This window comes from Bombus flavifrons, chromosome 4 (assembly GCF_040668555.2).
Source record: "Bombus flavifrons isolate JBK064 chromosome 4, iyBomFlav1_principal, whole genome shotgun sequence".
Classification (NCBI taxonomy): domain Eukaryota; kingdom Metazoa; phylum Arthropoda; class Insecta; order Hymenoptera; family Apidae; genus Bombus; species Bombus flavifrons.
Genome location: NC_138445.1, coordinates 4,425,010 through 4,443,166, shown reverse-complemented (window position 1 = coordinate 4,443,166; position 18,157 = coordinate 4,425,010). Strand labels below are relative to the sequence as shown.

General features: G+C 30.1%; 2 protein-coding genes across 12 annotated transcripts; one reads left to right on the top strand and one right to left on the bottom strand.

Annotated features, from left to right (window-relative positions):
- Positions 1–46: 46 nt before the first annotated feature.
- LOC138178928 (uncharacterized) lies at positions 47–5,333 on the bottom strand. Of its 4 annotated transcripts, XM_069111276.1 has the most exons (13): positions 5,047–5,204; positions 4,418–4,541; positions 4,033–4,179; positions 3,413–3,591; positions 3,113–3,319; positions 2,759–2,980; positions 2,351–2,543; positions 2,037–2,247; positions 1,619–1,925; positions 1,404–1,549; positions 993–1,209; positions 434–732; positions 47–324 (listed from the first exon to the last, which is right to left on the bottom strand). In XM_069111276.1, the coding sequence occupies exons 1-12, from the start codon at positions 5,137–5,139 to the stop codon at positions 517–519; spliced, it is 2,262 nt and encodes a 753-aa protein (XP_068967377.1). In that variant the 5' UTR covers positions 5,140–5,204; the 3' UTR covers positions 47–324; positions 434–516. The 4 variants fall into 4 exon arrangements, with proteins under 4 accessions (XP_068967377.1, XP_068967378.1, XP_068967376.1 ...); XM_069111277.1 differs by having other exon boundaries at positions 1,404–1,925; positions 4,640–5,209; XM_069111275.1 differs by having other exon boundaries at positions 1,404–1,925; positions 5,047–5,209.
- A 1,080-nt stretch (positions 5,334–6,413) lies between these two features.
- sqd (RNA-binding protein squid) lies at positions 6,414–18,157 on the top strand. 8 transcript variants are annotated; one of them, XM_069110760.1, is made up of 10 exons: positions 6,415–6,694; positions 9,931–9,966; positions 10,242–10,282; positions 10,482–10,609; positions 10,787–10,933; positions 11,015–11,146; positions 11,263–11,488; positions 14,138–14,209; positions 15,978–16,093; positions 16,292–16,433. In XM_069110760.1, exons 1-9 carry the CDS (start codon positions 6,570–6,572, stop codon positions 16,043–16,045), a joined length of 975 nt encoding a protein of 324 aa, XP_068966861.1. In that variant the 5' UTR covers positions 6,415–6,569; the 3' UTR covers positions 16,046–16,093; positions 16,292–16,433. The 8 variants fall into 8 exon arrangements, with proteins under 8 accessions (XP_068966858.1, XP_068966857.1, XP_068966860.1 ...); XM_069110758.1 differs by having other exon boundaries at positions 11,263–11,530; XM_069110757.1 differs by lacking the exon at positions 15,978–16,093 and having other exon boundaries at positions 6,414–6,694; positions 16,292–18,157.

The following is an 18,157-nucleotide window of genomic DNA, read 5'->3' as shown; positions in this document are numbered from 1 at the left end:
AGTGGAAAAGAGGGAAGGTAGACATATAAGAGAATTACATGTAAGAGATGTAAAACCGAAAATTCGTCCAAAGCCGAAAGGCACGGACTAAACAATAATAAATAAATAAAAATATAAACTGTTCCATGTAAATCATAAATATAATACCAGTATATAACACAATAATTAATTTAATAGATAAGAAAATTTATTATGAATACAATATAATTTGTATAATATAGATATATGTATATACATATCATACATAATATACATTAAATACGCTTACAAAAATTATGTATGGTATTTCAAGTATTGCAATCAGAATAATATCGTCCAAACGTTCTAAAACAAAAACAGAATATTGTAAAATTAGAGTTTTCATATCTCATAATATTTTATGGGGACATTACACTATATGTACATAAAAATCGACAAATAAAAAAAAACATACCTGAGTTACCTCTATAAAATATTTTATATCTTCACGCATCAACAATGTTTATTTTTTAACTCAAAATACAATGCTCAAGATAGCTAGAAGGGCAGATGTTTTCTGTTCTCTTGCATCAGATACAAAGCGCGTAAAAATGCTCGATAATCAATTTCTAATCGGCCACCTCTTTCTACGGAGAAACATTTGTGCACAGCGTCCAGTTCTCTGTTGCTAATTAATTCTAACATACACCTGATAGACAGAACTTTGATCAAACACTCTTTCGAAACTGTACCAATATTCTCTTTATCGTAGCCCTGTAATTTCGAAATTTATGATTTAAGAATTTTGTACATATATACGAAGGTCTGTACGATTTTAGAATCAATAAATTAATACCAAATAACCAATAAATTAAATTATGAAATTAATTCTGAATATAATATCGCGAATTGATGGTAAAAGTTCTGAATCCTTACAATCCTTACTAATTAAACCCTAATCCTAGCTAACTCATTTTTTAAATATGAAATTATTTAATGATTTTAAACAGTATGCTCTTTTCGTAATTACGGACCCTGAACAACTCCTCAAGATTCGGTTGTTGCATTCTGCTTAGCTTGTCTACTGCCGTTGTGGCCATGTGCCTTTCATCGAAATTCAAGAATGTCTTAGGGGAAGCTTCCGAAGGCACGTGTTGTACAGGCACTAAAAGTGGTGCTCTTTCTAAACTTCCCATAGCAACAGCTTCTTCGACAACTTCTCCAAATTTCACATAATCCACGGAATCTGATCTTTAACATAAAATAACAGAATGATAGAATAATTAAGAACTGATCTAAATATTGAAAATATAAATAAAGTGGTTGAGGAGATTAATTTGGAAATTGAAATATTTTTCAGCAGATATTATGAAATAAAATAAAAAATGTATTAATTATCACTTAATTACGTGAAATATATGTTAAGTTTACTTGTACTTATGTACCTTAAAGGTGATTGGAAAATATTCATAATAGTTCCCATTTCTGTGCAAGTCAAATTACAACGTAGTTGATCCAAAGCACGCAGAAACTCTGTTCTTTTTATAACGTGTTCATTATGAATATCATATTGACGCATGAATTCGATAACCTTTCCCATAAAAGAACAAATAAAGGATGTAAAGGAAAAATATAAAAATACCCACTTTTTGTGCTTTACCTTTATTCTTTCCCGCACAACTTTTGCTTTGATTTTGGCTAAAATTAAAACGATATTTGTTTCATCAGCTGTTGCTTCCGGTGATAGTTTCTCAGCGTTGATTTTTCTTTTTTCTTTCACCATGGAGTGGTACAGGGGTTCCTCGATTGGTTGAGCCTCTAATTCTTTTAAAAACCAATTATAATTGAAACCTAAATCATTATTATACCTCTTTTCCAATGCAAACTCCTCTTCTTCAGAAAGTAGTACAGCCGCAGTTCTTAGAACTTGACGTAATTGCGAACGCGATACGTGACCTTTGTTATGTCTAAGAAATAATTAGGAACAGAAAACATATAAATAATAGTATAAAAATATGCGTACATTTTTGAAAAAAATATTTTTGGGGATAAATATCGTTGAACGAATATACATATACCGATCATAATCCTTAAAAAATTGTTTTATCATAATTCTTCTTTCCTCGATTCGATGTCGAACTTTTAATAATGTTTTCTCACAAAGATCTCTTATATCTTTCCCTTCACATTGCCAATTAGACGCTCCTTTTCGACTTAGTTTCGCTATTTCTTTTGGCGGTGACTCAATTTTCAAATTGGGCAGCTTTTCAATTTCTTTCACGGTAAACACTGTAAACGGAAACAGTTCGTAAAATGTAAAGTTTGAAAAGGTCACGATCAGATAACGAAAATGGGAAAAATAAATAGATAGAACGTTCTGTCCCGAAAATACCTTTATCGATGTCATCTTCGAATGTACGCCAACATACACGATCGGGATCATTTGGGTCTTTATAAAGCGTAACGAGCGCGTCAATTTCCGTTTCCGCAAGATAAAGGCGTCCCAAGCTCGAAATCTGAAGACCATCTAATCCTCTTTTGAAGTTGGAAATCGTCGTTTTGCCCGCGTTCAAAGGATCAAAATCCTATTATTTGTCGTAATCGTTAATTTCCTATTTGTTATCTGACATTTTAATGAAATAGATATATCCACTATCATTTTACTATATAAAAATTGTAAATAAACTGTAACTAATATTTTAAGAGCGTGGTAGTTATACTGAATTATAATATTTTTATAAAAATAGCAAGCCCGCTTTTAAAATTTTAATTGCAAATTTTATAAATAAAGGATTATTACCTTAAAGAATTCCGAAATGCGTAATCGATTTTCAAAGATATGTCTTTGAATACGTTGAATAACTTCTATCAAGGGCATTGTACTTCTTCGTTCTTCCATTATCGGATGGAACACAGCTTGTTTCCCAAGTACTTTGCTTGGTATGAATTTACCAATTTCCGGCCTTGGAAGTTTCGGTAATTCAGCCGTAATAATTCGACCAGGAAATTGATCAAGTAATTCCTTTTGAATAAATAAGATACAATATTTATCATAGATTTATCGTTCAATACTGATAACAAAAGGAATGAATCGGTAATGGTAAATAATGAACGTAAGAGGAACATTTGTAAAATATGCAGAATAAAATATTACTCCACCAAGAGCCAGCATTTGATGTTTATCAAAGTAAGATTGAATTTCGTCAATCGCCTTTAAAAAGGCCACATAGTTGATCGTATAAGCATCTTTCGCGAATCTTTTTACAAGCAAACAGAATTCTTCGGAAGCAAGAACGATACCTAGAAATTTTAGGATTCGCCCGAAATGCGTGAATGTTACAGTCCCAGCATTTTTTGCAATCTAAAAAATAAATAATTGACGTTTATCGCATAATTATAAAATAGAAAAATGTATCGATAGATTTTTAGAGAGAAGATTATTTTTCACGCAAACCAGTTCGTAATCTTGAAAGTAAGGCCTCAACACGAGTCTTCTTTTGTTTATAAGAACAGCAATTTGTGTGAGTACGAGACATAATTTTCGATGTTCCGTTGCACTTATACGATTTACATGCTCTGGGTCTTCCCATTCCAAACCAGTTACAAGCGGTTCGCTTTTGTCGAATTCAGGAGCTACAAGAAAAACACCAATTTTATTGCTGTTCATACTAATCCCCTTAACGAAATAAAGGAACATTTAGGAAAGGACACGAATTTTGTTCCGACGATGAGTTCACATAACGGTACCGGATTATGTATGTCAGTCAAATACAAATTCCTTTCTTTTCAGGTACGGCAGTAACAGTTTCTGAAATACATTCTTACAGAATAATTGAAATTTGCTTACCTGCTTCAAATAGCTATAAGATTTGCCCCGAAGAGGGTCAAGAAATAAAATTACTTGTGGATATATATTACAATATAATACAATCATTTATATAAATATAGATACTTATAAATATCTGTGTGTAATGTATTGGAATATAATTATAAAATGATTTAATAAAATTTTTTCTAGTCTTGTAAACTATATATTAATATTATAGTATATAACAAATTATAAATTCGTCATACCACTATTGTGTATTATTTCACAAAACTGGGTGTAAAATATTCGACCATCCTGAACGCGGAAATAATCGGCCAAATCGGAAATTTCTTTGTCAGACAAACCAATTTGATCCTTCAGCGGCCCAGCCAATACCGAAATAAATTTCGACTCTGCGTATTAAGAATATATATTGTATAATTCATGATCGTCATTTACAATCTTCGCGAAACAATATGTTTGTAAATAATAAATGTCTGCTAAAAATCAAGATACGGTACCGAGAAAAATAAAATTTTAATATGATAATTCGAAAACTACGAAACAATTGAAAAACACGACTAAAGGTGTTCAAGACAAAAAAAATAAAAATTTTTAATTGATATAATAATGGAAATTGTGTAACCGTACCTGAGATTAAACAATTATTGTTAGGATCTAGCGGTTTGTAAAAATTCCATAAATTAAAACCCACGCGAAAAATTGCCGCTCGGATTTTATTACAAGTACGCCAAACGTCGTGTAGCCTCAAAATCTATGGATAGAGCATTTGTTAAACATGAAAAGTTATTTAAACTAAACGTACTTTCTCCCTATATCTTATTTTAAGTGTGATAGAAATCCTGATTTTACCTTCTGCTGCTCAGGCATTTTGTACAACTAAAAGGTAAAATGTTAGATATTACAAAAATTTTATTCTGTAAATATCTTAAACGATAATTCTGTTCACAAACAAAAAACAAACGTTAACATTGATAGAGATATAAAATATTCATTTTACTAGTTATTCTAATTTGCTAGTAATATTCTATTTACTAGTATTATTCAAAAAAATACGTTGTAAACGAATAGGAAGAACGTTAATTAAATCAAGCGTTAGGTTAAATGAGCACTAAATGACCTATTATAATGTTTACTTATTGTTATTGTCATCACAATAACGAAAAAATAATGATAATACATAAAGATTTTAAGATATATAGATATATCCATCGATTACAGAGACTAAACAAATATTTCTCATTAAATTATAATCTTACAATGTATGTGATATGCATATGATAGTACATGCAAATATTCATATTTATACGTTTACGTAAATATATATACATATGTGCACAAAATAACAGCATTGAACGAGCCAACTAGAGCGACATCTAGGTTGATGCTGGCGCCAACTACTAGCATCTGCAATAAGAACGTTGAATCAACAGTAAACATTTCCCGCTTTTATTGGACATCAACGGAAAGATGGACTTCTTCTTCTTATTTAAACATTTAAATGATGAGTCATGACTAAGTAATAAAAATAAAAATATAATAACATAAATTGAAGAAATTGTTATATTGAAATTAACTTGGAAGCAATATTTTATTGATTTCTTACAAATTACGCGCACAGAATTCTGGGAAGTGATGCCGAATGGAGCCAAATCATTACGGAATTCTTATTGGCTGCTACGTATTACTCAGTATTTCCCACGAATCTTATTGGCTCCTCGTTTTCGCTCCATTCCCCACGCAACGCTAAAATTTTCGTATGCGTGCCATTGTATTCACTATTTCCCCTTAACTCACTGAAATACTCGACAACATCGATTGGTGTAACAGGACCGTAACAACGCTATGAAATAATGTGTATGCATTATCTTTTTGAAACTAAATAATTTTTCATGATTTCGGATACTTATGCTTATCTATAATAAGTATTAACTTATTATAAATATTTAGTCACGTCACTACGCCACGCCAGAAAAAATTACTGAAAATTCTCAATGCGAGAATTGATTGCAAATATCAATAAATAAAGAAAAAATGATTTCGGATATAGAATAAAATATTTTTTATTTCGTAGTTATATACTTATCTATAGTAAGTATTAACTTATTATAAATAATTAGCCATGTCACTGCGCCACGCCAGAAAAAATTACTGAAAATTCTCAATGCGAGAATTGATTGTAAATTTTAATAAATAAAAAAAAAAATTTCATAGTTGTAAAATTTACTTCTACCGATGCAAGTAAAATAGAAGATCAGTTTGCTAAACAAGATATATTAATACTCATAATATTATCTTTGATAATATCATCTATTACTTATAACTTTTCGAATTTTATTTGATTTTATTTTGTTCTATCGAAATTTGAAAAACCAGATACTAAAGATTAAGGGTCGTAAACAATGCTACAGAAAAAATATTAATTCTCTTTTCTTGACTGCTATGCATATATAATTATAGCACGCTGAAAGTAACGCGATATTTTTGGAAAGTGCAAACTAACGTGGCATTGGAAGTTCTAGGTACAATACTGTGTGATGAAATCTGATTGGCTGAGAGAGCCGTAAGGGGGGAAGTAAAAGAGATTCCATGATGCTTTGCGCGGAATCTCCTGAGTCAAACGGAGCGCAAGTCGTACCTCCTCCTTCTCCATTTGGCGGTCGATCAGTACGGACGTGAGAGTGTTGTTAGCTCGTGTAGTGTATTTAATTATTTGTTAAAGCGCGATTTATAATTGTGTTTTAAGTGTTTTATTAAAATAAAAAAAAAAGTAGAATAAATAATGGCCGATCAGGAGAACAAGGACTTCAGCGAAGATATTGCCGATCAAAACTTCGAGCAGAACGGCGAAGCAGAGAACGGCGGCGGGGACGCCGCAGAAAATGGCCAAGAATCACAGGAGGACAGGTAACCCTTTTCGTCTTAAATTTCGATCTTGCAATTAAATCAATCGTTGTTCTACGAAACTATCGACTTCGATTCATTTGGTACTTTGAACGCGCGGGAATATGTAGTAAAGCTTCCAAACGAGAGTTGCTTTGTGCGATACGATTGTCGCGATGACAAAATGGCGGATGCGCGAGATCCCGAAAATCGTAATCCGTTCCCATCGATTCTAAAGCGAGCGTTCCTAGTATTGCAGTTAACTTCTTTTGTATTGCTGCAGTATAAAGAAATCCTAGGTATCAATCTTTTTTTTCGAAAAGAAACAACAAATAAGAAAAGGAAGTGAGTCGGTCAAATTAAAAGGAATGCCGGCCGCAAGTTTAGAAAGGGCGCGCCCACGCATTGTTGTAAAGTAAACCCACAGAAAAATCAATTTTTCATATCAAGTCAAGGAATTCCATGCATAGATTTGATACACTTTGCTTGGGCTCGCTTTTTTCAATTTTTTGTTACCATTACATATCGTATCACGTCCTCGTGTTTTTCACACACAACACGCATTTATGCGTCAAACCAAAACACTAAATAATATACATATTACGTAAATATGAGTATGTAGATTATTCAGGGAGGGTAATGCGCAATAATTATTGGTTATTTAGTATTGTCGTGATATTTAGAAATATTAATAGATTATAAGGATTTTTGGTGGCTGGTGGGCACAGCACCTTGCCTTTCCCCCTTTTCAGCGTAACGAGATCTCAAGCTGGACGATTTGCTCATCGACGAGTTTAGATGTCAATGTTGATGTACGGACACAGTCTATGTAAATATTTTATAATATCGCATTGTACGTTCGTTCTTATTCTCTTACTATTATCACAGCATTTTTAGTTCTATACCTAAGGGATTCGACTTTTTTTTCTTTGTATCCCTACAGCTTTGGATTGTCACAAACTCTTACATAGTTTGGGGTATGTTTTTGCAAAATGGGTAAGCTACTTTAGATTGTAACTTGTAGAACTACTTAAATTGATATCGGGAAAGAAGATGTAACCTTCAAATTTAGTAAAATATATATGAATTTTCAAATTCTCATGTTACAAAAGGTATAAATGTTGAGTACAAAATATAAAATCACTATATATATATAAGGTACGAAGAATTTGGAGGTATGCTTCCTCTCACCCATAATGAAAGTACAAATGTGTGTTGAGGGACGTGATATCTATACATAAGGTAACAAAAATAAATAACTGAAAACTGGCATTCCCTTGTTTATTATATCAATTTAATATACAAGTAAAAATAAAAACAAAATTAAGTATTGCATGTTCTTTATTGCAAAATTATGATAAGGTAACTATATACATATAAGAATTATAAATATTGTAACTTTATATGTGCTGTTGTTGCGAGGTATACGTTTATCTGTTTAAAATTTTGTAATTTTTTGTAAACTCCTTATTTCTGCTCTCCTTCCTAGTTAATTCTATTCTAGTTTTGTAATTGATAAAGACAAGTTGTGATTTCATCAATGATAAAAATTTCTACATATTACACAAATAATAATTGTAATATTTTTATAGAGCATAAACTTTGAAATGCATTTTTGGCCAGCTGAGTCTTCCTCATTGATTCATTGCAGCAGAATTCTGGTTAGTCAATTCTTCATGATTGACAATATGTACGCTTACCTGGGATCTGTGAACTGAACCGTGAAGCCTTATGATTGACTTCTGAGTCTGAATTATTGTGAGAAGTCTACGTCAAGTTCAAGTCAGTCATGTTTCGTCACAACACAAGCACTGGAAGTCGAGTCAATTACGTCAGATCAATAAGTCTCGCACAGACATACACTTGCCTGCTGGGTCACGCGTAGAGTAATTTCTGATCAGATGTCAATGCTGTTTGGGCGTGATCAAAGCACAGAGTCACTAGGGCCAAAGCGAAAAACTCCGATAGGTCGGAATGCCATTAACCCAGTTTATGTGGCTTGATCTGCAGGTGGCAAACGACCCAGTGCGATTATGGCGGGCGGCTCGCAACCGGCTAACCGTGACCCGACCAACAACTGATTACCGGCGAGTGACTGGTGCCTACGGTATTTATCACCAGCCCTAGATGATATATGAAAAGATCAATCTAAGTACAGACAACTATCATCACACTGCCAGAAAAGTGAAAAATATTGCAGCTTGTTATATTTGTATATGAAAAGGCTGAAAAGTATATCAGGACTTGAAATATAATATTTTGCTGATGAATAAAGAAAGAGAGAGAAATACTATACATATATAAATATACTATAAATAAACATAAAATATTGTGTGCATATATAGATATTTAAAAAGTATCAAGAAGTGACCATCATTAACTTGTAATGTGGAAACAATTTTTTTAGCTTTTTAATAGAGTTGCAGTCTATCTACCATATGTCAATTCTTTGGGCCAATCAGCAGTCAGAGTTCAACTTGGAAAAGTTAAATCTTATTTCCTTTAGGAGCAGCTGTATGTCAACTGGAGTTATAACTATTGTTCGAGTTCACATGAACATCGTGAAAGTACTTTGCTCTCTCAATGCGTTAATTTTTACATATCTACTTTTTTCCAAGTTTTTTCCTTTAATTTTTGTTGATAAACACATCTATCTGAAGTTCAAATCAAGGTCTATGTGGTGTGCAAAGCAGTCTTCTGATGGTTGTTTCATATAATCCTATGTTTCTTACTAAGGATAAACGCACAATTTTCATATAAGATTGTATTAGTGAGTTAATTTATTCTAGGTATTTTTGTGTCCATATTAATACCATAACTATGAAATTAAGATAATTTTAGTTTTGCAAAATTATTTATTCTTCCAAATTTTAAAGTAGACATTAATGTAGGTCACTTAATCAATTGTAGATTACATTTATACATGAGTATATATTTATATTTATATACATAAGAAGCAATTTAATAAATTGCATACATTACCTGTTAAATAAAATTCCTTACCAAAATGTCTTTAAAAGTTTATCCAGTGCCCTTTTTCCAAATGATATACTACTATTGCATTTCTTATATATTGTCAATATTAAATTTTAATATTTTAACGTTTGTTCTAATTTTTCCAGGGGTCAAGTCAAACTCCTTTTTCAAATATAAATGGAAATAATTTGTAACAAAACTTAAATTTTTGCTTCAACCTTAGTCCTAAAAATTTATATAAATTTCAAGATCGTTATAATAACATACATTACATTGCTTTGCAGGTCAACCGGAGGTAATCAGGATTCTTTAAATGATAGGTACGTTCTATTTCCATTATTATTTCTTTACTTTCTAATTTGCACATGAAAATGAAAATAAATGTTTCCCAATCAGTTTTTGCATTGTAATAATTTTAAATACATTGTAAGATGTATAAATTAAAATATTTTGTCGTTAGCATTAGATTATTTATAAATGAATAGTTATGCAATTGCAAAATTTTGAAAAATTTCAAGAACTAATATTTTATTTTATTTTTATAAAAAAAATTATTTAATTTAATTCAAATCTTATTTTATTTTTATTTTTACAGGAAATTATTTGTGGGTGGCTTAAGCTGGGAGACTACAGACAGTGAGTATTATTTTGCATTTTAAGAATTATAGTCCTTTACAAGCTATTTACAAACTATGATGTTACTTACTTAGGACACCTTCAGATGACAAGTCATATGAGACTAGATTTATTACTGAGTTTTTATATTATAAATTTAGTAGTATAAATAATTAAAGAATTCAATACCTAACATTTTTATATAAACATTAATTTACAGAGGAATTAAGGGATCATTTTGGTACATATGGAGACATTGAAAGCATCAATGTCAAAACAGATCCTAATACCGGACGGTCGCGTGGATTTGCCTTCATCGTTTTTGCTAAAGCCGAATCATTAGATAAGGTAAAATTAATGAGACCAATAGTTACATATTAAAGTAAAACTGATATGATGATAAATTTAACCAGTTCTGCTACTGACTTTATTTGATGTAATTCCAATTGCTGAAAATTAGTTATTAGGATTAATCATGCGAATTCTAAATAATGAGAGTCTTCATGAAGATTATTTATGTTTCAGATCATGGCAGCCGGCGATCATATAATTAATAATAAGAAAGTTGATCCTAAGAAAGCAAAGGCTAGACATGGTAAAGTCTTTGTTGGTGGTCTTTCAACAGAATTGTCAGATGATGATATCAAGCATTTCTTTTCTCAATTTGGAACAGTAAGTATCTTAGTTTTCTTATTTGTCACTATAAACGTTTATGCCCAGTAGAAAAAAATACAATGAAATTAAATGTTACAGATTGTTGAGGTAGAAATGCCATTTGACAAGACAAAGAACCAGAGGAAAGGTTTCTGCTTTATTACATTCGAATCTGAACAAGTAGTAAATGAATTGCTGAAAACTCCTAAGCAAACAATTAATGGTAAAGAGGTACGTTTTATACCAATTTTATACCAGGTTTTATACCAGTAAATAAAATAATTAATTTTAGAAAAAGTGTTATACATATTGACAATCCTATTAATGCATTTCAATATATTAAATAGGTCGATGTGAAGAAAGCAACACCTAAACCTGATGGTATGGGGGGAATGCGTGGTGGCGCTGGTGGTCGAGGCGGCCGTGGTGGTAGAGGAGGTAGAGGTCGCGGTTTTGGCGGTCAAGGTGGCTGGGGTCAAGGCGGATACGGAGGTGGATATGGCGGCGGTTACGGTCAAGGCGGTTATGGCGGTGGCTATGATGGATACGGAGGAGGCTACGATTATTACGGCGGTGGGTACGGCGGCTATGGTGGTTACGACTACAGTGGATACGGTAATTTTATTGATTATTACTAAAAGAACTTACACGCGCTTATCGCTGTGTAGGATTATATTGAAGAATTTAATTTCTCTTTTTTATAATAATCAATAGCAGATAATTCTCTACTGCTATCGTCCCAATGTATTCGGTAAACAAACGTAATATTAAAATTATTGTCATTGCTACATTTGTTGTCTTAGCTTCTTTCTTCATGCATTTGATTTATTTTTTATTATAACTTATATAAATCTATGGTAAAATTTCAGCTCATTAAAGTTTTTAAAATTCAATAATGTTACGTATATGTTGAAATAACTGAGATTCTAGACATTCAGCAAATCATTCGATATAACAAATATTAGCAGTTTTGTTTTTACCAGAAATTAGAAAGCTATTTAATTTATAGAATGCAAAATATATTTCCTGTTAAATAAGTTAAAAAATTCAGCACAATATTTGTTTTAGAATTGATTAGTATTAACAGTAAATAATTGAATTTCTGTGAAGTAACTTAATAAATATTAATTAATAATATTAGCAAATATAAATTTAAATAAATTAATAAATTCTAGAGTTCATCATAGTATTATTAAAAATGATAGTTTATATTCAAAGTGAATGTTTTAAGCCATATACATATGGGACGAATTTTGAAAATAACAGTCATGTCGAGAAGGTTTTCAAAATTACCTGACACGAAGTTTTAATTACCCATACCTCCTATAAAATTTTGCTTTATGTAAAATCTTATAGAAAATTTTTATTTATATTACATAAATTTAAATCATTTGCCTCAACATAATATAATACTAACTTAGTATTATATGACTAAGTTATATTTTGAAATGATATAAAATTGATGTGATATATTACATTTATGACTAATGTTGAAAATTGAGCGCTGGTTTGCAGGCAGATCAGCGATATCTTGACTTTAAAAATTATTTACATTAAACTTTTTTTTACTGATTGGTTACGAATATTATTGAAAATGTCTATTGAGTGTTGATATTTCTAAATTAAAATTAAATACGAAACTAAGAAAGTAAACCAGCAGCTCAGATACGTAGGAAGTACATTCGGATTATGTTTTTTTACCTCTAAGTATGTATAATACGTATTTTCCCTTTTTTTGGCTATGAAAGAAAATTTTATTGCGCATGAATAAGAAAAGCATAATCCGAAAAGTAAATCCCTACTTCCAGAGGGTTGGCTGTTTTTGAGCTGTGATCAACTAACTTATTGATTTTAACAACTTCCTAAGTTAAACTTTTTAATGCCTTATTAATATTTGACTTATATATACATATATATACACACATACATATGAACCACATTAAACGCAGAAAAGCAGGATATCATATAATATGTAACAGTGAATGTGTGAAGATGATTAAGAATTACTATAGTTCAATGTGGTATTTAAAAAAAATTTAATTTCTTTACGTATATTTAATTGGTAAATAGTGTACAAACATTTCGATTAACTTCTTTTGTTCTAACAACATAAATATTATAATAGATCATTTCACTCAGTAAATGTACATAAGAGTACTAATTTCATACGTTCACTGATTGATGTCTGTGAATTCGTGGAATAAATTAATTTTTTTACATTTCTTATCTTTACTATAAGTTCTGCAGACTCGCTGACTTCAAAACACACGCAGTCACTGTAACATAGTTATATGTGAACTTGAAATGTGTGGAGAACATTAAAGCAAAACTATACAGGATAATGTCGTATGATATGGAATATTAAACCTCCAATCCTTGCTTTCAAGTCCTGCCACGTTTCCTAATATGCATGCTTTCACATATTTCCACATTTCACATAACCACTTCATTCATGAAAAAACTAACACACTCCTCAACAACAATGAATTATCGATACTTGCAATCATTGTGTTTGATCTATTTTATTAATTACGTTCCATTGTTTTTAGCATGACTTTTAGTTCATTTATGAGAGAAAACGAACATAATCATTTGAAACGGAGAAACATTTTTTACACTATAAACCAATTTATAAAATTATTTCCTATTGCATACGCCAAATAAGAGTAAATGTTGAAAAACACAATAGCAAGTCCACATTGAATTTATATTTATCTATTTGCGTGTTCGACCCTGCACACACTTTTTTCCTGGGACTGTGGCAAATAATTAAATTATTACACTAAACTTTCTTGTCGTAAAGAAATTTAAGTGCATGCCACTTCATGTTAACGGTAAATAAAATCAATTGTAATCTTTTTTGATACATGAGTTTATGAACAGCCTCTGCACTTATATTACATATTAGATGTGCAAACAATGAACCCTTTGGAAGATAAAATTATCTTTTAATATTATTAAGTAGTATTTTTTTAAAAATTCGTATAATATATATATAAATATTAATTTAATATAACATTTAAAATTATATTTTCGAGAATATTTAATTTTAAAGCTTAAATTTACTAAGATCATACAAATTTACATAATTGTTACACACATACTTGTGTACCGGCGATAATTTTTATTGGTATCATAGATATATTATACTATACACAATTGCCGGTCCATGTTAATACTGACCCCATTTGTCTCTTATACCGTGTGTTCCATGAAACGCAGACGGCTATGGCTATGGCGGTGGTAGTTACGATGGTGGCTACAGTGGTGGGCGCGGTGGTGCACGCGGTAAAGGTACGCATTAGCGTTCCTTCTCTATTGTTTTGTATTTTCCCAAACGTGCCCTACTTTGTTAGCAGAAATCCACTTTCTAAGTTCACATTCATTTCATCAATTATTTTTCATCACCATTACTTTACCTCCTATGTTTGTTTATGTTTATCCTTCATCATCATTCCCCTTTATTTTCTCTAAGTATGTGTGTACATGTACGTGTGAGCATATGAACTTGATATTTTATTATTTTTATAGTTACAATATTAATGAAAATTATGAATTTTCAGCAATTACTGATATATATTATTAAATACATAAATATTTACTATTGTGTAACCTAAATGTAAAATACTCCATTCCTGCCACATATTTTTAGAAATAGCTTTTTTTCTATTTCTCAATATTTATAATATATATGCACTTGTCTTATTTTCTTTAACCGCTTTTAAAAGATAATGTTTAAAGAAATATTATCTTACACTTTCATATATACTTTATTATACAAGTATCGTACTTATTTAAGGATAATTCAAATTATAAATTCATGAAGAAGTGTTTATTATTTTGTTGAACAGAAATTAATTAAATAGGAAAAATTTATTGTAAATTAAAATTCCTGGTTTACACATATATACTAAGAACAAACTAGGAAAGACATTGATATATCATAGTTTTAAGAAGAAAGAAAATGTGTTAATATATATTTAGTCCATACTTTATTTGAATTAACACAAACTATGTAATTGTAATATACAAGAAATTTTATTTAGAAAATCGTACAATTTCATAAATTCATAAATCTTAATGTGTGAATGCTAAAATATTTTGGTATTATTAGTAATAAAATTTTGGTTAAAGAAAGTGTTGAGAGACTAAGTTTCTCTCTGCATATATTGAGATAGTTTCATAATTTTTAAGAGTATATATAATTTATCATTCTGAGTAATCAATATATATTTCTAATATACTAATAAGATTTCCCAAGTGATTGTGTTATTTCAAATTACTCATAGTCTAAAATGTGATTACACCATTCGTATATATGTATGTGTGTGTGAAATTTATATATCTGAAAGGTATATGTAAGATATATAGAAGATATATTTTTGATAAGTGAAATATATATCTTACATATAAAAGCATGTCATATCTCATGCGTACAATATGGTGCATATTAAAGTTCAAAGAAAAATGAATAATTGAAATTTTTCATGCTGGTATTAAATTCATTTTCATCTTTATTTCATTTTTCATATCCTTAACCTTAAACATTTCTGGTTATTTGATAAAAACAACAAATTGTTATTATGATATTAATGATATATCTATAAATTATATTTTGGTAATAGCATATAAGAACTATTAATATAAGTATAAAGTAAAGTCTTAGTGAAGTAATTGTAAATTATTTAAGTAATTTGAAATTTGTTTAAGTATGTACACAGTGTCGCAATATGAAATTTTAGTATTTCAGCATATGCAGATCCCAGAAATGTGTAAGGAGAAAAGGAGAGTATGAATCAGAACGCAGCCTTGCAGCTTACTACCTTAGCCTGTAGCCTCTATGTAGATTCTTCGTAGTTTTATATCCATTACGTTAGTCTTTACTTTATATATTGTTTCGTACTTTATTCTGTTATTAATAGAAGTGTGCGTGCGGTAATTTCTACAAATGAACCGTTTTGTGGTCAATAATTTGTAATTTCTTCAAAAAACGGCGGGAGGAAGAAAGCGGGGGTATATATCCAAGTTGCTGGACTAACGTACATCGTGGATATTGTTTCAGGAGGCTCAGGCTACGGCGGAAAGCAGAGGGGAGGTGGTCGTCAGAACCAAAGGCACCAACCCTATTAATGGAAATCATTCATTGCGACCGCAATGCAATTCGCATTGTAACCGCTGGTGAGTCATCATAGCTTCCTGACATCTATAAGTTCAGTCTCAACAACCTTTCTCTTCCTTTTCCAATGTCATTTATGTTTAATGTTACCAAAATGGTTTCATGTGGTTACATAGTAAAAATATTTAAAAAGATGTAATATAAATATTATACACAAATAATACAATGCAATACATTTGAATATTTATTCTTCTTTTCAGGTTTCCTGTCCATCCACAAATCTCATAACTCGTCAAATCATCATTCCATTAAACCACGCCACTTTCAGCAAGATTTTCAACAACGCAGACTACTGCCGCAAAATAAAATGAATCATCAGGAATCACGACAAAAACTGTAATAGCTTCACGTTTTGCGTCTAGCAATACATCTGTATTATCAAGACAACAAAAGCAAACATATATACATATATATATTATATATATATACATATAGGTACACAATGCTTTCTTCCATCTCTCGTTTACCCTTTTGTACAAAGTAAAAAATACTTCATATTTCACATTGGTCCTCTATCTCATTTCATCTTATTTATCATTAATTTTTTTTACCGTTAGTATACGTTACGTTGTTCAGCGTAAGGCAATGTCACATCGCAATACGTTTGCAAACTATTAATATTCTGTTAATACAAATATGAAATGCTGGCGTAATAATTATTCCAAACGTATAGACAAGATGCCTTACAATGGAATGTTGTAACGTAATATTTTTGTGCAAATGGGAAAGCAAAAGATGATAGGAAATAATTTAAATACAGATATATTAGGAAGAATCAAGTTTCTCATTCATCGCTTGGGACTGCTGAGAAGTACCTACGTCCCTATTTTTAACAATAAGATTATTATAATTTGTTTATAAACTAAACTTAATAAGAAGAAACCCACTATAGAAAAGTAAGCAGGCAATGTACTTTTTACACGGCTATGATAAGACAAAAATGAAAAGTACCGAATTGTTTATAATGATTGTGTGAGGTATGAAATGAGGTAAAAAGATTATTGCTTCCTTATTGGTAAGAAAAATAGGATAAAATAAATTGATTTTGTGTACATAATATATACCGCGTATGTTTGTATTTGTGTTAACCGATCCTAATAATTTAATTTTTGGAAAACAGTATGTACACAATACTTCTTTAAAATATAGTGATAAACATCTATACATTAGATTTAAATAAGACTGACACAAAGATTTAGTGAATTTGTATTACAAACAATATTTTGCTGATTCTACCACAGTACGTGCATCGAGCTCTAGATATTCTTTCAGTTTTTACTCTACACTCAAGAACAACACATACATACATTATATTTATATACCGATAGTTTCATTCTAGGCAAAAAACATCGTAATAAGATTTTTAAACTAAAAGAAAATATTGTATTTTTCTCAAATTCAACACTGTTCTATGTCACAAAAGTATTATATTAAAAAAAATTAGACAAAAAATAATGTTGCCTTTTTTTAATTTCACAGTTAAAGCAAAATGTACAAAACGCAATCTTAACAATATTAAACGTTTTAAGTAAATAGTATTGTATAAAGTCCTATTGTCTGACATTATACTATAGAAAATAAGCTATATTTAAACTAAATTTTTCACTAATTAAAAGAGTATACATTTTAAGTTATTAAATTTTATGTATAGTTTTCCATGTATCATATTCAGTAAAAATTTTTTCTTACTAATTTGTATTAAAATTGTAAAAAAGAATTTCTATCTTGATGTATATATAAAATGGGGAATTTGATACTTTCGTTCTGTGTTGCGAAATATTTTGGTTGTTAAGACAAATCAAAGAATTTTTGAACAACTTTCATGTCAGGTAAAATTTTATAAAATTTAATTGGAACTATAAATATACATAAAATAATGTCATGAAATTTATTTGTAGAAAGGCATGAAGAATTAGATTAAATGTAATATCGCATAGATGTTCATCATAGTTTTTCACAGAACAATTAAATTTCTTTTATTTATTTATAAAAATTCTTTGGTATGTAAATTTTATGAAAGCTTTTCATTTGTGTACTTTATATAATTAAATATATTATGTATTCTA